The following is a 23,672-nucleotide window of genomic DNA, read 5'->3' as shown; positions in this document are numbered from 1 at the left end:
AAACTATGTGACAAGAGTTTCAGTGTCTTAGATGGTCTTAAGAAACACCAGCGTGTCCACACCGGAGAAGAACCTTTCCACTGTAAACTATGTGACAAGAGTTTCAGTGAGTCAGGTAGTCTGAACATACACCAGCGTGTCCACACCGGAGAAAAACCTTTCCACTGTAAACTATGTGACAAGAGTTTCAGTGTCTTAGGTAATCTGAAGACACACCAGCGTATCCACACGGGAGAAAAGCCTTTCCACTGTAAACTATGTGACAAGAGTTTCAGTTTCTTAGGTAGTCTGAGGAACCACCAGCGTATTCACACTGGAGAAAAGCCTTTCCACTGTAAACTATGTGACAAGAGTTTCAGTAAGTCAGGTAGTCTGAACAGACACCAGCATGTCCACACTGGAGAGAAACCTTTCCACTGTAAACAGTGTGACAAGAGTTTCAATCAGATAAGTCACCTGAAGACACACCAGCGTGTCCACACCGGAGAAAAGCCTTTCCACTGTAAACTATGTGACAAGAGTTTCAGTGAGTCAGGTAGTCTGAACAGACACCAGCGTGTCCACACCGGAGAAAAACCTTTCCACTGTAAACTATGTGACAAGAGTTTCAGTAAGTCAGGTAGTCTGAACAGACACCAGCGTATCCACACGGGAGAAAAGCCTTTCCACTGTAAACAGTGTGACAAGAGTTTCAGTGTCTTAGATAGTCTTAAGAAACACCAGCGTGTTCACACTGGAGAAAAACCTTTCCACTGTAAACAGTGTAACAAGAGTTTCAATCAGATAGGTCACCTGAAGAAACACCAGCGTGTCCACACCGGAGAAAAACCTTTCCACTGTAAACAGTGTGACAAGAGTTTCAGTGAGTGATGCTGATTGATGATTAATGTTAAGGCGTGCTTTTTTTCTCCCCAGACCCGAGCTTTGAAGCTTTTGTTTTTGAAGCCTAGAAACAGTAGGCGTTTTGAAGCGCAATTCTAGCCAATCAGAGCACAGCAGGACCTGAGTAGGCGTGGACTAGCTCGTTCAGCCCCAAAAAAGTCAGCCCGCTGCTCGCAGCAGGCACGGAGATGCGGTTTCCGAAAGAAAAATCTATTTTTTTAAATAAAGGCTGTATATGTAATATTAATGGTGATTTGGCAAGAACATTGCATAGATATGGTCGGAAATAAAAGGATATAGTTAAAACTGTTTATGTTCAGTGAGGCAGGCCCCTCGCTCTACCAGCTCACCCCGGGGAAAGGAGAGCCTGCTGGGGGCGGACAGGTCACACGGTATTCTCAATAGCTTAAATGCATTCCTTGACAACAAGATGAACCTTCTAAGTGGCTTGGAAGCCGAGATATTGGCACTTATAGCTATTACATGGTGGCCATCTTTGAAATCCAAGATGGCCGCATTCCGGCCATCTTGATGATGTGGCTCCTACCAAATATTTAAAGTTATGGTGATGGGGAGCATGTGGAAAGAATCTGGTGCTTTTCTTCGCTGTGTCCACATCTGGACCTAAGCGACCTGACTAATTGCCAGAATGAACCAATTGTTCAAATATTGGCATAAATAGTCACTTGCTGATATTCTCAATAGCTTTATCAAATTCCTCGACCCCAAAGATAAATATTTTGACACCAAGATTGAACTTCTAAGTGGCTTGGAAGCCGAGATATTGGCACTCATAGATATTACATGGTGGCCATCTTTGAAATCCAAGATGGCCGCCTTCTGCCATCTTGATGACGTGGCTCCCCGTCCAAAAAGACACTTATGGTGATGGAGAGCATGTAGAAAAAGATTGGCGCTTTTGTCAGCCGTGTCCACATTTTTTTGCTAACAGCCCTGACTAAAGGGGCTATCCTCCTCTCAATAAATTCTGACCAAATTCTGACCAAAATGTGAAAGTGTTCGACAGCTCGTTGCACTTTTTCCCCCCTTCTTTTTTACAAATCTTTGCCAGTACTGTCTGAGTATATAATCTTATACTACTTATTTCTACAGTGGGGCTGTTGTCATTCACTGAGGATTGTCTTGTGGTGTGTGTTTTGCAGATCGAGAGGCGGATGGAGCTGGTGCGCCTGGTGTCTCACAACGCACACAAGAGGCTGGTGTCCTGCCTGCAGGGTCAAGTGGGGACCGACTCGGAGAAGAGACACGTAAGGACCTCCCTCCTTCATTCCTCCTATTCCTTCCTTCCACTCCTCTGCACAGTTTTGTCGACTAAAACTATTGACGAAAAATGTTGGTCGACTACCTTTTTTCACTGACGAAAACTAAATAAAAACTAAGCTATAATGACTCAAACCAAGACTAAATATATTGACAATTTCGGCAACAAATAAAAACTAGACTAAAATGTTAGTGAGGGATCTAGTGGAGAAGAGATCCAGTAGAAGTCATTTTATGTTTGGTGGTGCTCGGGTGTTGCGCTCTGAAAAATCAAAAGACTGTGACTAAAACTGAATCAAAATTTGCTGTCAAAATCAACACTGCTCCTCTGTTCATCAAGACGCTGCTGCTTAACAGTGGCGTGCACAGACATTTTGAGGGGCAGGTGCTCAAGTAAATTATACTTTTTTTTGTTTACTTGGTCTGCTCTTTTTTCCCTCTACACCTATACCTCTTTGCCAAAAATAGCAGATCTACAAGCTCACAAAAATACCTCTTTGCCAAAAATAGCAGATCTACAAGCTCACAAAAATACCTCTTTGCCAAAAATAGCAGATCTACAAGCTCACAACGCCTCGCAGCGCGAGGCGTTGTGAGCTTGTAGATCTGCTATTTTTGGCTAAAGTTCTCCTCAGAAAAGGGATGCTAGGTTTCGAGTGGTTATGGTAAAAAGAAAAATCATATCACATAAAGATTTGGTGGACCCCCTGTAGTAACTCTGAGGACCCCCTAGGGGTCCCGGACCCCCTGTTGAAGACCCCTGCTGTAAACTGAAAAAGTGCCCTTTTTTCAAAAGGGCACTTCTGGTCAAGAGGGCAAAGGGCAGGTGCTCTAGCACCACCTAGAATCTGTGCACGTCCCTGCTGCTTAAGCTTAACAGAAAGTCTAAACCGGTGGTTCTCAGCCTTTTTCTGGATCAGGGCCCTGCCCAAAGGGTTGACAATCGTGAAACATCTCACAAAGCGTTTACATTGTGGTCCTTTAAAGTTAGGATTGGGTTTGAAGTTTTAGGATCTTCAAACCAAGTTATTCAAGCTGATCCCCCCCCCCCCCCCCCCCCCAAGGTCCTCCTCCGTACCCGCTCCACAGCGTGTGTTAGAACGCTGTGGAGATTGGCTTATTTGAGAACGTTTTGCCCCTGGAGAAATGAAGCGATAAGGACAGATAAGTCATGGTTGTTTTTAAGCTGTGTGTTTCCTGCTGAGCTGCTGTGTCTCAGTGGTGGAAAAAGTACTCAAATGATTTACTTAAAAGTACCAATACTGAAATATAAAAGTACTCTGTTACAAGTTAAAGTCCAGAATTCAAAATTTACTTGAGTAAAAGTACAAAAGTATTGGCATCAAAAGGTACTTAAAGTACCAAAAGTAAAAGTACTAAATATTTTCAAATAGCAGATCTACAAGCTCACAACGTGTCACATCGCGACACGTTGTGAGCTTGTAGATCGGCTATTTTCAAATAGCCTAGGTATAAAATAGGGCTAAAGTGGTTAATGTATGTTTTATAATATAACTAGACCATACCCGGTCGACGCATCCGTGGGGGGATATGCGCACATGATCTGGCAACCCGGGAGGCGACATTGTTTGACACATAAACGCTAATAAGAAGCTGAGATTTGATGAAATTGAAAAACGGGCTTCACAGTTAAGTTCAGATGGTAATGGTCAATGGCTGTGTGCAAAATCAGAGCAATTGGTCCAGCCACTGAGGAGAACCGGGTAGCTTCACTCACTCACCTACCACTACAGACAGAGGTCACTAGAATTATAGTAGGATAATTTATATCTGAAAAGTAACTAGTAACGAAAGTTTTCAAATAATTGTAGTGGAGTAAAAGTACAATATTTGCCTCTGAGATGTAGTGGAGTAGAAGTAAAAGTATTGGAAATTGGAAATACTCAAGTAAAGTACAAATACCTCTTATTCTTATATCAGCACATAGTATCTCTCTCTCCTTACATAACACACACACAGTGACTCAGGAGAAAGATATTCAACCCTGGACGTGTGCCAAACATCTCCGCTGTGTGCATGCAGGCCCGGCCCACCCTATAGTCACTATCACTCCGCACACTGTCTGTCTATCCCTGAAACAAGGCACACTACAGCACGGGAACACAAAAAACCAACGCCACACAAAACGCACACAGACGTGACGCTGACAAGGACAGACGTCGTTGCCCACGTTGTCTCATCAACATCATGTGCTTCAGCATGTCTCAGCAACTGACACACGATTAACCCCTTTAAAGGACGACTTCACCGCTTTTCAACCTATCTTCATATAATAGGTCCTCACTAATACTCATAATAAAATGGTACAATTTTTTTCTACTCGGTCTGTGTCTCAGAGGAGGGCTGTGGACAGTTCAGAGTCCCGTCTACCAGTGACATCATCGATGGGGAATCCAAGCTAATAGAAACTGCAGGCTTTCTATTCCTGGAAAGTTGCAATGCAATAAAAGAAGCCATTGTTCTCGTGTTAATAAAAATCTAAATAAAAAATGTGAAAATCATGCCTAACGATGATTGTCACTGGTAGACAGGTTTCTGGACTGTCCACAGCCCTCCTATGAGACACAGACCTAGTAGAAAAAAATGGTACCATTTTATCATGAGTATTAGTGAGGACCAATTATATGAAGATAGGTTGAAAAGCGGTGAAGTCGTCCTTTAAGACCGGGAAAGAATCTGTCATTTTAAAAGTTAACCACTTTAACCGTTATCTTATACTTTGGCTATTCAAAAATAGCAGATAAAAAGCTCATAGCGCTGCACACATTTCCCAGCATGCTCATCATGGTGCATTATTTCTTTTTTCGGGGGCCCACCGCAGAAGAAGCTGCCCCTGATGGCACTGTGCCAGACCATGCAGGACGGGGGCGCCCAGCTGGGGGACGAGAGCCTGATTGGGTGAGTATGGAGACTATTGTTCACCACAAGGATGGACGGACGCCTAGTCCAGTAGGACTGGTCTGAGCATGGTCATCATGAATGTGTTGATGAAAACTTCACCCTCACACTCTCTCCACTCTTTTCTGCGTGCGCGCGCGCGTGCGTGCGTGCGTGCGTGCGTGCGTGCGTGCGTGCGTGCGTGCGTGCGTGCGTGCGTGTGTGTGTGTGCGTGTGTGTGCGTATGTGTGTGTGTGTGCGTGTGTGTGTGTGTGTGTGTGTGTGTGTGTGTGTGTGAGAGCAGTAAGATGATGGAGGTGTGTGGACAGGCAGAGACCACCCTGGCCTCTGAGCTGATGGAACATGAACTACAGATAGAGAGAGACATCCTGGACCCTCTGTACCAACTGGCTGAGGTACACAACTACACACAATACACAACTACACAACTACACAACCTCTGTACCAACAGGCTGAGGTAAACAACTACACACAATACACAACTACACAACCTCTCTACCAACTGGCTGAGGTAAAAAACAACACAACTACACTACTAAACCAAGTGGTTCTCAACCAGTGGTCCGGGGACCACCAGTGGGCCTTGAGGGGGTTCCAGGTGGTTCCCAGCTAAATGATGGAGAGTTGGTAACCAATTGGACCAAATCTAACCAAATCTCTAACTCTTGAGAGCGTAAAATGAAACCAAATGGACCCTTACGGGTCCATTTGGTTTCATTTCACGCTCTCAAGAGTTACATTATTGTTAAACATCTGCATTACTTAATGTACAAGAAGTCTAACACAATTAGAGAATGAAGAATTGTTATTCTGATCAACGTTTTCCTTTTATCTCTCCTATTGGTACCAACAAGTCTTTGGCTCATAGCGCGGCACTCGGTGCCACGCTATGAGATTGTAGATCTGCTATTTTTGAATAGCCAAAAAAAATCTTAAAATGACACACAGATGCGTTCCCGGATTGAATGGGTTGAATTGTTTTTTACTAAAGAGCAGGAGAGAAGGGTTTGTTCCAACACAGAGTGGTTGCTATGTTGCATGACGCATTCTTAACCCTTTTTGTTGGGTTGTTCCAGGTGGACATTCCCAACATACTGAAACAGAGGAAGCAGCTGTCCAAGCTGGTCCTGGACTACGACTCAGCTAGGTCCAGGTATACTGTCCTCTGACTCACACCCCTCTGTTAGCTCTGGTCCATAGCGTTAGAAGGAGTTCTCCTTAACGTTATGGAACTTTCGAGCCTTTGCGCAAGCACCACAGGCTGCATAGCCTCTCGTCTGTAGTAAAAATAAAACATACACTTTTGCTACTTAGCAAAACAATGACGGGTTTATGGAGTTGAAAGCCTATACTCTACTTCATTGGTTCTCAAAGTGGGGTCCGGGGACCCCCAGGGGTCCTTGAGGGGGTCCCCAGCTAAATGATGGATAGGAACCAAATGGACCCTTATGGGTCTGTAACTCTCAAATGGACCCTAACGGGTCCATTTGGTTCCATTTGTACACTCTCAGAGTTAAATTAACATTGATTTTACAATATAAATTGGGGTCCCAGAGGTAGAAATGCCATTAAATGGGGGTCCGTAGCCTAAATACATGTTAAACTGGGGGTCCTTGAAATCAAAATGGTTGAGAATCACTGCTAAAAAAAAATCTTCTTTATGGGGGTCCCTGGCATATCTTTTCAAATGGGGGTCCGCGGGCTAATAAGTGTCAATTTGGGGGTCCTTGACATGAAAAAGTTTGAGAACCACTGCTCTACTTAGTGGGAACACTCTGAGCCCCCCACCACACGTCTAAAATACAGTTTTTGGCCAGAAAAGAAAATATTTCATTCAAGAAAATATTTAATTGTCTGTGCAGGTGGTACCAGGCTACGAAGTCCAGCAACCAGGCCATGGCAGCTAAACTGGACTCCCTCAAAGACGAGATGGAGGAGGCTCACAATAGAGTAGAAATATGCAAGGTAAACAAACACACAATCATTATGTTTCAGCCTCCGCTTTGACCCATTCAGTCCGGGAACAGATTTTTTTTTGCTATACATTTTTTTAATACTTAAAAAATAATGATAATTTTAGTAAATAGTAATTTTCTCATACTTTTGTTCTTTGTTTTTCTCATTTCGTTGTTTCTGTTTAGTTTTCTCCTTTTTTATTTTGGTTGGTTGGTAGGATAGGATATTATTTGATGATTTTAATGGTAGAAAGGGGCTGGTATAAATAAGATGTATCTTCTTCCTGCTCCTTTTCATTTATGGAATATGTAAAATCATGTAAACCATAATTGAAATAAATAGAATGAAATGAAATGAATACTTTGGGCTATTCAAAATTCGCAGATTTTCGCAGAAGCTCATGCCGTGCTACAAGCTACCAAATGTTTTTGTTCCAGGGACCCCCCCAGGATTGAGTTAAGAATGTGTATTCAAAGATTTGCACACATTTACAAGATTTTTTTCCCCTCCAAAAAATTGCAGATGTACAAGCTCATAGCGTGGCACTCGGTCGGTGCCACGCTATGAGCTTGTAGATCTGCTATTTTTGAATAGCTAAAGAAATCTTAAAGTGACACAGATGCGTTCCCGGTCTGAATGGCCTTAATGCATCTCTATACCTCTAGAACAGGGTTTGTCTCCATGTATCCATTTGGCCAAATGAGGTGTAAACTATCTTCATATTTATGTACTGTAATGTGACATGAATAGCCTATAAGGTGCTGTAAAGTAACAACAATGTCATTCAGGAGTGCCGTGGATGTAAAAAGTTCTTTACGGGGGTGTCCTGAGCCAAAAAGAAGTTTGAAAGTTCATGTGGTTAACCCATTAAGACCTGGAACTGTGTCATTTTTAGATTTGAGCTAAAAAGCATCATTTTACACTTTGGGCTATTCAAAAAATTGCAGATATACAAGCTCGTAGCGCGGCACCGAGTGCCGAGCTACGAGCTTGTAGATCTGCTATTTTTGAAAATTCGTGAAAATGTGTGCAAATATTTGAATATATATATATTTAAAGCAAACATTTTTAAACTCAAATCTTTGCTTCTGGGGGTCCCTGGAACAAGATATTTTGATGGGGGTCGGCGGCCAAAAAAACATATCATTTTGGGGGTCCTTGACATGAAAAAGATTGAGCACCACTGATATAGAAACATACGTTTTTCAGAAAACTGTTGGGATTTAGGAGACATGTAGAATCGGCTTCAGGTCTCAATGGGTTAAGCTCTTGTCTTCCTTGCTTCGTTTAACTGTTTGAATTTCCATAATTCACTTGGCGCGAGACAAGACGAGACCTATTTAGCTTTTCGTCGTGACCTTGGAGGGGCCCCCTCCCTCCCCGTTTACAGTAGAGCAGGGGCGGGCAAGATTTATTTCCAGGGGGCCATACTGACTTCGATAAAGTGAGTGAAAGGCCACACATTGTACAATTGAATTGAAACGTGAAACACATGGTGCTGAATTATGTTAAAACTACATGAATTTGATAGTCAGTACCTTACTACAATAAGGTACTTGTCTTCACAACAATAATTTTCTTTTCTTTTTTTTTTTTTACAGCTGTACTGTACTGTATCACTCTCAAGGTCAAGGTCTTTATTAGTGTCCCAAAAGGGCAAATAGGTCACTCTGGTGTACTCTGGCCTTATAATAAAAAGATTACTTGCATAAAACAATCCACGTCAATGCCGTATCAACTTTTAAATGAGCCTATACATTTAGACAGTATCTTATCTTGTCTGATATGCACCACTCCATAGGTCACTGATCAAACACATTGCATTATGTTATAAATATGGACTCAAGGTTGACTGTTTCATTGCTACATTATAAACATAAAACATTTGAGTACATACGGATGGAGGAATGCAAGTAGGTATAGTACTCAAATAGTAAATATGAATTACTATTAATTGGAGTCGAGTTAAATATTTTTTTCTCAAAGCCATTAACATATGGCAGCCTTTTAGAATGTAAATATATATTTTTTGGGGGGGACATTTTGTTTTTCTTTGAGGACTTGGCGGGCCGGATTAAGATGGTCAAAGGGCCGGGTCCGGCCCCCGGGCCGTATGTTGCCCATGTGTGCAGTAGAGCCAAGTTTAAATCCAAAACGCTGTACATTCCAGGGGCCAAGGGGCCCTCTCTTCTCTTCTCTTCTCTTCTCTTCTCTTCTCTTCTCTTCTCTTCTCTTCTCTTCTCTTCTCTTCTCTTCTCCTCTCCTGTATGTGATGAACAGGGCAGTCATTGTAACAGGACCTGTGGTTCTGTACCGCTTATTAGGAGCGTGTAATTAAAGTTCCATTGCCTTGTCATCTGGACTCCATCAATGCCTGTTATGAAAAAACACACAGGGGGTTTTAGGTTAGCACCCACATCACTTGATGCGCAGTGGTGGAAAAAGTACTCGAATGTTTTACTTAAAGGACAACTTTGTTTTTTTACAACCAAGGTTTATGTTTTAGATTGTTATTAAAGTAAATAAAAGAGGAGTGTTAAAAAAAACATAATTTACTGCTTTCTATAGTTTTAGCAATTTTCGCGATCTTTTTTACAGTGGGCGGGGGCATTCTGTCCGGTGGCTAAATATGCCTTTTTTTACACAATAACCCAGCGTTTTCTTTTTTATTATTTACAGTAGCTCTTCTAGCCCCCAATTACTCACATCTGGCCATCAAAGACCACAGGACCTTTTTTATTGTGTAAAAAAGGCATATTTAGCCACCGGACAGAATGCCCCTGCCCACTGTAAAAAATATCGCGAAAATTGCTAAAACTATAGAAAGCAGTAAATGAAAAAAAAAAGAACACTCATCTTTTATTTACTTTAATTACAAGCTAACATATAAACCTTGGTTGTAAAAAAACAAAGTTGTCCTTTAAGTAAAAGTATCAAGAGAGAAATACTCTGTTACAAGTAAAAGTTCGGAATTAAAAATGTACTTGGGTAAAAGTACAAACGTATTGGCATCAAAATATACTTAAGTACTAAAAGTAAAAGTACTCATTATGCACGATGTCCCATTTCACAAGTTTCCAAATGTGTAAAATCCTTTGAAAATAGCAGATCTACATAAGCTCACAACGCGTCACGAGCTTGTAGATCGGCTATTTTCAAATTGCCAAAGCATAGGTCTGAAGTGGTTAATGTATACTTTACAAAGTAACTACACTGCTGATGCGTACGGATGGATGTTATATATTCTCTTCTTCCCAACAGGACCAGCTTTCTGCTGACATGTACAACTTTGCTTCTAAAGACAGCGACTACGCACGCTACTATCTCACGGTGAGTTCAGTACAACTGTAACATTAACTACTTCAATCTGCTGTACTTCAGTTGATCGGGGGGGGGGGGGGGGGTCCCTCAGGGTCTATACTTAGTCTATACCAGTGGTTCTCAAATTTTTTATGGCAAGGACCCCCAAATTCACACTTATTAGCCCGCGGACCCCCATTTGAAAAGATAAGCCAGGGACCCCCATAAGAGAAGGTTTTTATGGCTCTCTAGCAGTGATTCTCAACCATTTTAATTTCAAGGACCCCCAGTATAACATGCATTAGGCTACGGACCCCCATTTAATGGCATTTATACCTCTGGGACCCCAATTTATATTGTAAAATCAATGTTAATTTAACTCTGAGAGTGTACAAATGGAACCAAATGGACCCTAACGGGTCCATTTGGTTCCATTTGTACACTCTCTGAGTTACAGACCCATAAGGGTCCATTTGGTTCCTGTCCATCATTTAGCTGGGGACCCCCTGGAACCCCCTCAAGTACCCCTAGGGTACCCCACTTTGAGAGCCAATGGTCTATACCTCTCAAATTTGAGTTTTAAAAAAAATCGCATAAAAATATATATATATTCAAAGATTTGCACACATTTTCACGATCTCTCAAAAGAAATAGCAGATCTACAAGCTCGCAGCGGGTCACTCTACGAGCTTGTAGATCTGCCCTTTTCTGTTTTCTGTTTTCTATTTTCTGACCATAGAGATGCTAGGGTTCATATATGGAAGATTTTATTGGACTTTAATGATTTTTTTAAACTGAAATCTAGTCTATTCAGTGATTTTAGCACTATTTCCTGATAGGCTATGTCTTGTTTACGATACACAGATGTCTTCTCTTTATTTTGCAATGCCCATGTTGAGATTGTGTGTGTGTGTGTGTGTGTGTGTGTGTGTGTGTGTGTGTGTGTGTGTGTGTGTGTGTGTGTGTGTGTGTGTGTGTGTGTGTGTGTGTGTGTGTGTGTGTGTGTGTGTGTGCGTGCGTGCGTGCGTGCGTGTGCGTGTCAGTTGTTAGAGTCTCAGGCGGATTACCACAGGAAGTCCTTGGCGGCCTTAGAGACAGCGATCCCCAACATCCAGTTACAACAAGGTAAGCGTCCAGACAGACAGACAGACAGACAGACAGACAGACAAAGCTCCCATAGAACCAGTGTTGATTTTAACAGCACATTTTGATTTTGTTTTAGTCATATTTTAGTCATCTGAAATGTTTTTGTGTTTGTATAGTTTTAGTCGACTAAATATCATAAGATTTTATTCGACTAAAACTACTGTTGATTTAGTCGACTAAAATGTATGTTGGCGGTGCCTTGATGGCGTCGTAATGGCTGATTTTACACTTGGTTGCACGCTGAAAATAGCAGATCTACAAGCTCACAACGCGTCGCAGCGTTGTGAGCTTGTAGATCGGCTATTTTCAGAGCGCGACACCCGAGCGCAACCAAACATAAAATGACTTGTCTTTTAGTTCTACTGGATCTCTTCTCCACTAGTCCCTCACTAACATTTTAGTCTAGTTTTATTTGTTGACGAAATTGTCAATATATTTAGTCTTAGTTTTAGTCATCATAGCTTATTTTCTATTTAGTTTTGGTCAGTGAAAAAAGGTAGTCGACGAACATTTTTCGTCATAGTTTTAGTCGACGAAATCAACACTGGTACGGACGGACGGACGGACGGACGGACGGACGGACGGACGGACGGACGGACGGACGGACGGACGGACGTTAATGAAAACGTTAATGTCGTTAATGAAAACGACACACACAGGGGCTCCTGCAGCGCGGCGATAGGTCGCTGGTGGGAGTGTGTCATATCTGCATAAGTTAATATTCATGAGACTGCAGACAGTCAAGAGGTTAGCGCCGGCGCCCGCGCGCCGCTTCTCCTCACACACACACACACACACAGGCCTGCTGGGAGCTGTGGAGGCTGGGGAAAGTGAGGGGGAGTTTAATCTAGTGTAACTTATGGCCATCATCACCGGGGGGGATATATCAGCGACGGGGAAAGTCTGATAATAGCCTTTCTGGAGGGACGCTATGACCGACAGACAGACAGACAGACAGACAGACAGACAGACAGACAGACAGACTTTTCCATCTCTGACAGATTTATCGCCATGCAGTCCTTTTCTCTGAATCAAAATGGATTTGTAAGTGCCGCCCGCTTGCATCATGCCAGACCGTCTGTACTGATCTGTGTAACAGCTTGTCTTCAGGCGGGACTGCCAGACTGCATCACATGTTTTTACTTAAGTAAAAGTAATCAATTCTGCATTGTAGAAATACTCAGCAAAAGTCCGGAATTCAAAATGTACTCGAGTAAAAGTACAAAAGTATTGGTATCAAAATGCACTTAAAGTACCAAAAGTAGAAAGTACTCATTATGCAGAATGTCCCGTTTCACAAGTTTTCAAATGTATAAAAATCCTTTGAAAATAGCAGATCTACAAGCTCACTCAAATGGCCGAAATGTATATAGGACTGAAGTGGTTAATGTATGTTTTGTAATAATAATCAAAATCTAACTAAGTAACTAACATTTTCAAATAATTGTAGTGGAGTAAAAGTACAATATATTTGCCTCTGAGATAGAAGTAAAAGTGCTGAAAACTGGAAATACTCCAGTAAAGTAAAAAAAAACTCATAATTGTACTTAAGTACAGTACTTGAGTAAAAGTACTTAGTTACTTTACATCACTGGCAGTCCTCGTCCTGTGCTGCTCTTGTTTTTACTGGCCTCCTAAAAGTGAAAACTCTAAAGCCGGGGGTTTAGTTTGTGAAAAGGAAATGAACGTATTTCATTCATGTCCTGACCAGAAGCAGGGATTAAATAAAAACACATCCCCCCCACCAGCAATATAAAAGTAATAATGTCCAGAGGGTGGATATCAAAAGCAGAACCTGTGTCATTTTTAGATTTATTTGGATATTCAAAATTTTTTCATGTCAAGGACCCCCAAAATGATATGTATTTGGCCGAGGACCCCATCTCAAAATATGTTTTTCCAGGTACTCCCCCCCCCCCCCCCCCCCCCCCCCCCAGAAGCAAAGAATTGAGAATTTACAAATGTTCCCTTTAAAAAAATATATATATATTCAAATGTTTGAAAGTTCAAGATTTAAAAAAAAAAAATCATAGCACGGCACTCGGTGCCTATCTAGTAGTGATGAGCGGGCCGACCCATAACCCGCAGGACCCGCAGGTCAACCCGCGGCGCGGGTGGGTCGAGTCAGGATTTCAGAGGCAATTATGCGGGCTGCGGGTGCGCGGGTCAGCCTCTCACACGCAAAAAAATAAATAAAAATCACATGCTCTTGTTTTGTCTTTATTCCTAATAATAATAATAATAATAATAACAATAAAACAGTTTGAATACACTTGGGGTGTATACTTGAAGATTATTTTCCTTCATGAATTTACCGATTTCTTTTTTTTACCGCAGGTTGCGGGCGGGTTGAGGCATAGATGTATATATGGGTTCGCGGGGCGAGTTGAGGCGGATTGGGTTCCGTGGCGGGGCGGGTCATGAAAAAACCCGACCCGGACATCACTACTAGCTAGGCTTTACAGGCAAAACGGAAGTTGATGGGAGTTGATGTTTTGTAGAATGTGTGTCTTTCATCCACATCTAATCGTTCCGTTGCTTTGTGGTTTTTCCTGTCAGACACGTGGATGGAGAAGCCGGCGTACGGCACGTCCCTGGAGGAGCACCTGAAGAGGAGTGGCAGAGACATCGCCCTGCCCCTCGAGGCCTGCGTCATGATGCTCCTGGAGAGCGGCATGAAGGAGGAGGTATGGAGAAGAGCTCTCAGCGGGCCTGAAAATTAAGGCCCGGCCCTAACTGGGCCCTAACTGGCCCGGCCCGAATAATTACCATAACTTTCGACCCGAAAACCCCCCAAAAACGAAAAAATGTTATAATGCGCTAAATGTCATTAAAGTCACGATCCAACACGCTTTGAACTGAGTAGATTGGACCTTCCGTTACAGAGATAATGGCCAAAAAATCTTGAAAACTGACACTTTCGCCGCTTTTCAATGTTTGAGTTTTGGCCATTTTCGGCATTTTTTTTTTAGGAAGGTCGGACGGTGACGACCAACTAGATACCTGAGTAAAGGTAACTTTGAGTCGCATCCAACGTACCCACTGCCATTTCTGTCAGCCTTACCGTTCGGCCGCTATGGGCAGTTGAAATTTCGACTTATTTTTTGTTCGGAACACCGAGGCCAAGTAGCATGCATCGGATCGGATGGATTATGAGTATTAAAACTAAAATTATACAGTGTCAGTGTTACCTATAAGCAGATTATAATGCAATATCATATAATATTATACAATACAATAATATCATATCAAGTGTTACAAACACAACACAACACAACAACCGTGGTGGTCCCCAGGTTGATTCTTTAGTCAGGCTGGGTGGTCCCTGGTTCACAATCAGTTTGGAACTTTGTCAATATTTAACATGGATCCTATCATTCTGTAGTGAGGAGGACATGTGGAAATCTGACATGACAACACAACAACACAAGGTCTTCAGCACACAGAACACATTGTGAAGAGTCTGGTTTCCACATGTCAAAATATAACGGCAGGACTTAAAGGGATAGTTCACCCCCAAATGACTTTTTTTATGGATTAGTCACCCCATGGAGACTTGAATTCATGGATATATATATATTTTTTTTTTGGTCTCATTCCTAAGACAATAATTTGATGATCGGCAGTGGTTCCGGTAGGAGACACAAAGAGTCTCCTTTGTGTCTCCTACCGGAACCGCTGCCTGTCGGTCCGCTGGTCATCAAATTATTGTCTTAGGAATGAGACAAAAAATGAAATCCATTAATTCAAGTCTCCATGGGGTGATGAATCCATAGAAAAAAAGTAAAGGGTGAACTATCCCTTTAACCACTTCAACCCCTGTAGTCAGAGAACTGGACTTACAACCGAGTTACAACCGTAACTTTTGCCACTTTTTTCCGTCTACGCCAAAATCTTTTTTTTGCCTTAATTTTCATAAAAATATTGAGAGGTGTCCGCCTCCAGGCAAAACACTGAGGCCAATACCCCCACGTGCAGCACAGCACACAGTTGACAACTTGACACAGCCATTTAAAAAAAAATTGCGATCGGAAACCACGCTGCTTGAACACAGACCTTTTACTTGTAACAGAGTATTTTTAGATTGTGGTATTGCTTCTTTTACTTAAGTGAAATATCTGAGTACTTCTTCCACCACTGTAACAAACAGCCATATGACTCCGTGCTGCTCGGCAGACAGACAGGTGGACGCTGCTTCTAGCTTTCCTCTCATCATCACTTCCTCTTTCATTTCATGAAAACCAGACACGCTCGTCTAATATTAAGTCCTGAAAGCAGACAGCCTCTCACTGTGACACTCAGTGGTGGAAAAAGTACTCACATTGTTTACTTAAAAGTTAAAAGTATCAATGCTGCAATGTAGAAATACTCTGTCACAAGTAAAAGTTCAGGAATTCAAAATGTACACTTTTGTAAAAGTACAAAAGTATTGGCATCAAATTCTACTTAAAGTGCCAAAAGTAAAAGTACTAGTTATGCAGAATGCCCCGTCTAAAATGTGTAAAAGGCTTTTGAAAGTAGCAGATCTACAAGATCGTGAGAGCTTGTAGTTTGGCTAAATAGCCAAAGTTTACATATGGCTGAAGTGTTTCATGTATGTTATGTCTCTACACAGGATATGTGACTGTGTTTCTTTGTACAGGGTCTCTTCAGGATAGCAGCAGGGGCTTCTAAACTGTTTTCTTTGTACAGGGTCTCTTCAGGATAGCAGCAGGGGCTTCTAAACTGAAGAAGCTGAAGGCAGCCTTGGACTGTTCCACCTCCACCCTGTCAGAGTTCTACTCTGACCCCCATGCTGTAGCTGGTACGACCCGTTTTTTACACACCATGTGGTCCAGTGTCTAATGATGATAATAATAATAACAAGAACGAAATGACAAAAGTCATATTCTACCAGGTGCTGTGTGTGTGTGTGTGTGTGTGTGTGTGTGTGTGTGTGTGTGTGTGTGTGTGTGATTGTTTTCATAGACCTGATCACTTGTTTTTTGGATTGCTTGTTGTGGTGGCAACATTTTTTGACACCACACGGGTCTTCCCAACAATAGCGAAGATTGAAGTCAGTGTGAACATGGCCAAATAATAACTTCATAGCCAAACTAGGTCTAATGAAGCACGCTAGCATTTAGGCTAACCCTCCTGCCTGAGGCTGCAGTAAAACTTGCACTGTCTGTGAATGAGGGGAGCGGAGCACGGTTACTGCGGGGGGCGGGCTGTCTCCCCATTCGTGTCGCCATTGGCTTAAAGGAGTGAAGGACAGCCAGGACAGCCAATGACAAATAGGTGTCACTTAGGTGTCGGACGATGTCCCAGTCTGTCTGTAGACTCAGGCGCTCTTCGAGCACCTGGTATTAAAACTCTTATCTTGTAGACCAGGCCCATTGCAGGTTGCTGTACTCTGTCCTCAACCCTACAACTCATCTAACCCCTGCTCACTTTGCTAGGGTCGGATGGCTCAGGGTTGAGGACAGAGTACAGCAACTTGCAATGGGCCTGGTTTACAAGATACACCACAACATTAAGATACCCATGTACCTGTCTTAATACTTCAAAAACGTAAATGAAGTCAGCAACAACACCAGGGGTAGCTCCACTGATCACGTCCAACCCAGATTTGGCACAAACAAGGGGTTGAATTTGTTCTCTATGCCACCAAAATGTGGAATGCCTACCAAAAGGAGTGAAGGAGTGTAGAACCCTACTCTCCTTCAAAACTGCCCTAAAAAAATACCTTCAGGAGGCTGCAATTCTAAACTGGCCCCTGTAAAAGTCAAAACCAAGCCCCCCCCCCTAGAAATGTTTACTGTACATATTTTTCAGTTTTTCTTATTTTTAAACTGTTTATATGATGTTCTGCATAGTTGTGTATATCTGTCTGTCATTTAATGTCACTATGAATTGAGTACAAAGGACCCCAATGGAAACAAGCCAATAGCTTTCTTAGGTTTTTTAATTCCTTTTAGTTGACCTTGTACTGCTAATTGGAAATACTCCAGTAAAGTAAACATACCTCAAAAGTGTACTTAAGTAAAGCAGTAGTGAATGTACTTAGTTATTTTACACCACTGGCCCACGTTGCGTGTTTGTCCATTGGCTTTTTCCTGCGAAGGCTTTTTCCGCAATAACAGAAAACAGAAAATGCACTAGTACAGAGCCCTGAGGGACTGGTTAACAGTGTCTGGTGTTGTTCTGCTCTCATGGTTTAGGAGCTCTGAAGTCCTACCTCCGTGAACTCCCTGAACCTCTCATGACCTTTAGTCTGTATGATGAGTGGATTCAAGCATCCAAGTAAGAACACGCACACGCACACACGCACACACGCACACACACACACACGCACACGCACGCGCACGCGCACGCGCACGCACACACACACGCACTGTGCATACTTCAGGCAAAGTGTTCCTTGATGTTAGTTTTTTCGTAAAGAGTAAGTGTGTGTGTGTGTGTGTGTGTGTGTGTGTGTGTGTGTGTGTGTGTGTGTGTGTGTGTGTGTGTGTGTGTGTGTGTGTGTGTGTGTGTGTGTTTTCAGTGTGTCTGACCCAGACAAGAGGCTTCAGGCATTGTGGGTGGTATGTGACGGTTTACCAAAGAACCACAAGGCCAACTTCAGGTAGTCTCCTCTCCTCTCCTCTCCTCTCCTCTCCTCTCCTCTCCTCTCCTCTCCTCTAATAGTCAGAGAAATGTAAAATGACACAGATGCGTTCCCGGTCTTAAAGGGTGTAAGTGGTTAATAAGATGCGTGTCATGTGTGTTGCAGGTATCTGGTGAAGTTCCTGTCTAAGCTGTCTCAGGACAGTGACATCAACAAGATGACCCCCAGTAACATCGCCATCGTCCTGGGACCCAACCTGCTGTGGGCCAAGACTGAAGGGTGAGAGAACCTACAGTACAGTACTTGAGTAAATGTACTTAGTTATAGTTACTTTATACCACTGGCTTCTCGATTATTCAGTTAGTAAGTTGGCTATTGGTTCTAAGTGTGTGTGTGTGTGTGTGTGTGTGTGTGTGTGTGTGTGTGTGTGTGTGTGTGTGTGTGTGTGTGTGTGTGTGTGTGTGTGTGTGTGTGTGTGTGCGTGTGTGTGTGTAGGACTCTGGCAGAGATGGCGGCAGCGACCTCGATTCACTCAGTGACCATCATAGAGCCCATCATCACGCACGCTGATTGGTTCTTCCCCGAAGGTAGGGAACGTTTTATTTGACACGTTTTTTTTACTTATTTACATTGTAATTAACCAGAGTTAAACATCATCTATGGCTGCCCTTGCCAGCGATTCCGAGAGTTTTTACTAACCATTGAAAAATCATAGAATATTTTTCTTCACAAAGATCCACCCGCCGATGCTTTAAAGGGTTAAAAGACGTAGCAGAGTCTCGTAGAATCTGAGAAAAACATGTGTTGGTGCCGTGATAATCCCTTCCATAGTTGTGGGCAGTTGAATGTAGCTTGTTTTCACCAAAAAGCAGCAGAAAAATTGATTTTTATAAATCCTTTAACATTACATCGGTGAGCACATTATTTCCAAGGTCTACTGTTCTCCAGAAGTCATAGGGATCAACTCATAGGTTGGCGAACAGCGCCCTCTAGTGTAAAACATTGAAAACACCACACACTCGTCAACTCGTCAATGGCAGGCTGAGCCTCGGGCTCAATGAGTTAATGCAGGGGTCTTCAACAGGGGGTCCGGGACCCCCAGGGGGTCTCCAGAGTTACTACAGGGGGGCCGCCAAATCGTTGTGTGATAGGATCATGTTTTTTTACATGAACCACTTGAACCCCAGCATCCCTATTCTGAGTCGAACATTAGCCAAAAATAGCAGATCTACAAGCTCACGACGCCTCGCAGCGCGAGGCGTCGTGAGCTTGTAGATCTGCTATTTTTGGCTAATGGGTTTGGTGTAGAGGGAAAAAAAGACTAAATATTCAAGTGGTTAAATGTCTGAAAATACACATTAATCGATCATACACTGATGATAGTGCTGTCAAAGTCTATGAAGCTGTCTAAGAAATGTATGAAAATGTTTAATTTACAACACAATGTTATACAATATGTAGTGGAGGGGTCCCTGCTTCTTCTCTCTCTCTCAGCCAAGGGGTCCTTGGTCTGAAAACGTTGAAGACCCCTGAGTTAATGTCAGTTTTACATCACGCAGATTTTAGGACGTTATAAAAACATAATCATCATAATCACCATCATCTCTCCTTCTCCCTCCATCCAGAGGTGGAATTCAACGTGTCGGACATGTTCGGCCCGGAGACCCCTGACTCCTCCGCCGAGACCCCCGGCCTGGACCGCAGACGCCCCGGCAGCCAGGACAGCAGCGGGGGGGACGCGGCGGCTCACACCCCCACCACCACCCCCCGTAAAGACAGGTACCTGTCCCACCACCGGCCACGCCTCAGCCTCAGCCTGCCCGCCCCGCTCCACCAGCCCCGCCCCAATAAGAGCAGCACCACGCCCGCCAGCGGCGGCGGCAGGCAGGCGGAGTCACGGGGGGGCGGGGGGGGCGACAACGCGACGGCTGCGTTTTATGTGGCGGCCGACGAGTCGGTCACGGTCAGCGGGACGCCCCCTCCCCCTCCTGCCCACGAAGAGCGTCCAAACTTTATTATTAGGGCTGCTGCTCCGCAGACAGACCACCCTGTAGTCTCCGGTGACAACCCCCCCCCGCCCCCCCCAGTGTGCCATGATGAGTGAAGTCAGGCCCGTCATCACTATAGTCACTGTCTGGGAGAAACCGAATCCAAAACGCTTACTTTTCTTATGGGACGAAAAGAACCTTGTTGTTTAGTCATAAGGATCTTGTTAAAAATGTTGGGTTTAAAATATATATATATATATATATATATATATATATTCAAAGTTTTGCCCACGAATAAAAAAGTTCAATAACACACTTTCAAATATATAAAAAGAATAGCAGATCTATGGTGTCACATCACAGAGTGTTGTGAGCTTGTAGATTGGTTATTTTTTCTACTCGTGTGACACTGTAGTGATGAGGAAGTATAGGCATACGCCAGATACAAGGTTTCTGCCAGACAGTGACGACAGGATGTGTGTCTTTTTGTTTGGTTTTACACTACAGCAGTGGTTCTCAACCTGGTTGGAGGGCGACCCCCGCAAAAAGTCTTGCAACCCCCCCTCCCCACCCCCTCCCTTCACGACTCACGATCTACTGTGACAACATACACACACTGTGTGTCTGCATGCATACAGACTGCTATAATAATAAGCTAAATAAACTAGTAAAAAACAACTATATCTACAGTTAATATAGGTTAACGCAGTGTCGCAGTGTTGATTTTGACAGCACATTTGTATTTAGTTTTAGTCATAGTCTTTTGAATACAATTCCATTTAGTTTTAGTCATATTTTAGTCATCTGAAATGTTTTAGTTTTTGTCTAGTTTTAGTCGACTAAATATCATAATGTTATAGTCGACTAAATCTACAGTTGATTTAGTCGACTAAAATGTATGTTGGCGGTGCCTTGGTGGCGTCGTAATGGCTGATTTTACACTTGGTTGCATGCTGAAAATAGCCGATCTACAAGCTCACAACACGTCGCAGCGCTGTAGATCTGCTATTTTCAAAGCAAATAGAATTGCTCTCCACTAGTCCCTCCCTAACATTTTCATCTAGTTTTTATTTGTTGACGAAATTGACAATTTATTTAGTCATAGTTTTAGTCATCGTACCATAGTTTTTTTGTTTTTATTTAGTTTTCGTCAGTGAAAAAGGTAGTCGACCAACATTTTTCACACGTCATCTCTCTACTGTATACATCTCTTCTCGCAGCGGGCAGCCATGTTGGCCCCACAGAACCATTTAAAAAAACTGCTTCAGGTATTTGCGTCGCTGTGTGCCTTTACATTTTTCTCATGGTGCAGGTGGGAGATACTGGCGGGGTGACACGTGTTTGGTACATCTAACGGCAAGCTCCATCCACTGTCTCAGGGCTGTTGAGAGCTACCGTTCCATGTCATAGCGACAGAGTAAACACGCTTCTTAAAGACTGACGAAGCACGTTAGGTCATGGTGCATAAAAGGGAAGTGTGCATAGAGACAGTGTGATCGGTCTGTCTCAGTGTACACACACACACACACACACACACACACACACACACACACACACACACACACACACACACACACACACACACACACACACACACACACACACACACACACACACACACACACACAGGCCTACACCCACACACTTCCTCGCTCGCTCTCACTTCTCCTAAGAAATCATGCCTGCTAATTAAATATTCTTGATTTGTGCTTCTACTGAATGTTATTTATTATTAAAAAAAAACAATCAGTAGTTTTTTTTAGCACATTCAGCAACGCATCTGGCAACCCCTCCAAATGATTTGGCGACCCCTTCTAGGAGTCGCAACCCGCAGGTTGAGAACCACTGTACTATTAGCACTGTTATTTGGGGTTAGAAGATGATAAGCTATGTTGTTTTTCACAATGAATGGTTGGTGATGAACCTGAAGAAGTGAATGTTCACTTCTCTTCCATGCATTTCAGTTAACCCATTAAGGAACGCATAGGCTACTGTGTCATTTTTAGATTTATTTGGCTATTAAAAAATAGCAAATCTACAAGCTCCTATGAGCTTGTAGATCTGCTGTTATACATGTTTTGAAAAATCGTGGAAAATTTGTGCAAATCTAAAAAATATATATGTTTTAAAGCAAAACATTTTAACTCCGATCTGTGCTTCTGGGGGGTCCCTGGAACAACATATTTTGAGATGGGGGCCCGTAGCCAAATACAGTACATATCATTTTGGGTGGTCCTTGACATGGAAAAGTTGGAGCACCACTGATATAGCAACATACTGTTAGGATTTAGAAAACATTTTTAGATATGTATTTGGCCGTGGACCCCCATCTCAAAATGTTTTGTTCCAGGGACCCCCACCAGAAGCAAAGTTTGAGTTACAAATGTTCGCTTTAAAATAATATATATATTCAAAGATTTGCACAAATCTTCCACGATTAAAAAAAAATAGCATATAGACAAGCTCATAGCTCATAGTGCCGTGCTATGAGCTATGAGCTTGTATATCTGCTATTTTTATATAGCTCGGCCATCGCGGCTATTTTTAGCCAAATAAATGTGAAAATGACACAGATGCGTTCCCGGATTGAATGGGGTTAAAGGGAAACCATTTTGAACCTCTTGGAGTATTATTGGGATCTATCACTTTGTGTGATGTATAGGGCTGTTCCCAAATACCAATGTATGCAATATAACACTACAACTGTGGAGGGTGTTAGCGTAAAGCTCAAAAGGCAATATATATCCTCAATATATGATGTCTATAACATTAACGAACATCAACGAGCATCAGCTGGACACAGACACACACACACACACACACACACACACACACACACACACACCTCCCCTCTGCAGTGCTCTATCTATGGAGTCTGTCTCATTTCTCTCCAAAAGCCCTTGAATATGATTAAGGATTACTGTGATTATGGTAAACTCACATTTGATATAATCACACACACCATACCTCTAACTTTCACGAGCCCCAAAAAAGAAAAAAAAAGTTTTCCCCCCAATAAATTCAATTTAAATTAATTGAAAATCGATACATTTAATCAAGTAAATTCTTAACGGCAATGAATCGATTATAGATTAATTGTTAACATCGACCAAAGAAAGAAAACAAACATACTACAATAACACAACAATAACAGCAATACACACAGAGCACATAAATTGATCATTGCGTCGTAGATCTGTTATAATGATAATTAAAAGAAATTATGAAGGAATTTCAAGGCGAGAGGACAGCACCGCTTTAAACAATTTAAAAGACGTTGATTGACCAATTATGAACAGGTAGATTGTACCAGTCAGAAGGAGCTTTAAACCTAAAGGATTTTTTTGGACAACTGATTTAGATACTTTTGGAACACCAAAGAAAACCTGTTGCACAATGTCTTCAGTTGATGTTTGTGACTGTGGATGACTTTGTACCTTCTGTGTAATAATGGCCTTTAACTCACTGTTCTGTTCTATTAAAGCCTATAGGTTTTTGTCTGTGTAGGCTGCTTCCTGTATGGTTTCTGTGGGTTTCCTCTGTTTCACTTTAGTTGGTGTTTAGTGGCATCTGTGTCGTTCCGTTTGCGAAGAGCGTAGAGTTTCAAC

The 23,672-nt window shown here is 42.6% G+C and overlaps 1 protein-coding gene across 4 annotated transcripts in view; it reads left to right on the top strand.

Moving 5' to 3' along the window:
* The window catches only part of arhgap17b (Rho GTPase activating protein 17b), a 74,531-nt gene that overhangs the window by 34,946 nt on the left and 15,913 nt on the right, over nucleotides 1-23,672 (top strand). For all 4 annotated transcript variants that reach the window (XM_084071163.1, XM_084071162.1, XM_084071161.1 and 1 more), the window contains exons 3-16: nucleotides 2,046-2,150; nucleotides 5,006-5,082; nucleotides 5,366-5,477; nucleotides 6,159-6,235; nucleotides 6,945-7,047; nucleotides 10,300-10,368; nucleotides 11,382-11,463; nucleotides 14,044-14,171; nucleotides 16,177-16,288; nucleotides 17,688-17,769; nucleotides 18,014-18,094; nucleotides 18,242-18,355; nucleotides 18,572-18,663; nucleotides 19,702-19,855. In XM_084071163.1, coding sequence (XP_083927289.1) covers nucleotides 2,046-2,150; nucleotides 5,006-5,082; nucleotides 5,366-5,477; nucleotides 6,159-6,235; nucleotides 6,945-7,047; nucleotides 10,300-10,368; nucleotides 11,382-11,463; nucleotides 14,044-14,171; nucleotides 16,177-16,288; nucleotides 17,688-17,769; nucleotides 18,014-18,094; nucleotides 18,242-18,355; nucleotides 18,572-18,663; nucleotides 19,702-19,855 — 1,388 coding nt within the window. The remainder of the gene's footprint in view (nucleotides 1-2,045; nucleotides 2,151-5,005; nucleotides 5,083-5,365; nucleotides 5,478-6,158; nucleotides 6,236-6,944; nucleotides 7,048-10,299; nucleotides 10,369-11,381; nucleotides 11,464-14,043; nucleotides 14,172-16,176; nucleotides 16,289-17,687; nucleotides 17,770-18,013; nucleotides 18,095-18,241; nucleotides 18,356-18,571; nucleotides 18,664-19,701; nucleotides 19,856-23,672) is intronic.

The sequence above is a fragment of the Gymnoscopelus microlampas genome (assembly GCF_963454915.1).
Source record: "Gymnoscopelus microlampas genome assembly, chromosome: 11".
Lineage (NCBI taxonomy): Eukaryota > Metazoa > Chordata > Actinopteri > Myctophiformes > Myctophidae > Gymnoscopelus > Gymnoscopelus microlampas.
The sequence above is the reverse complement of the archived record's forward strand: the minus strand, read 5'-3'. Positions and strand labels throughout refer to the sequence as shown.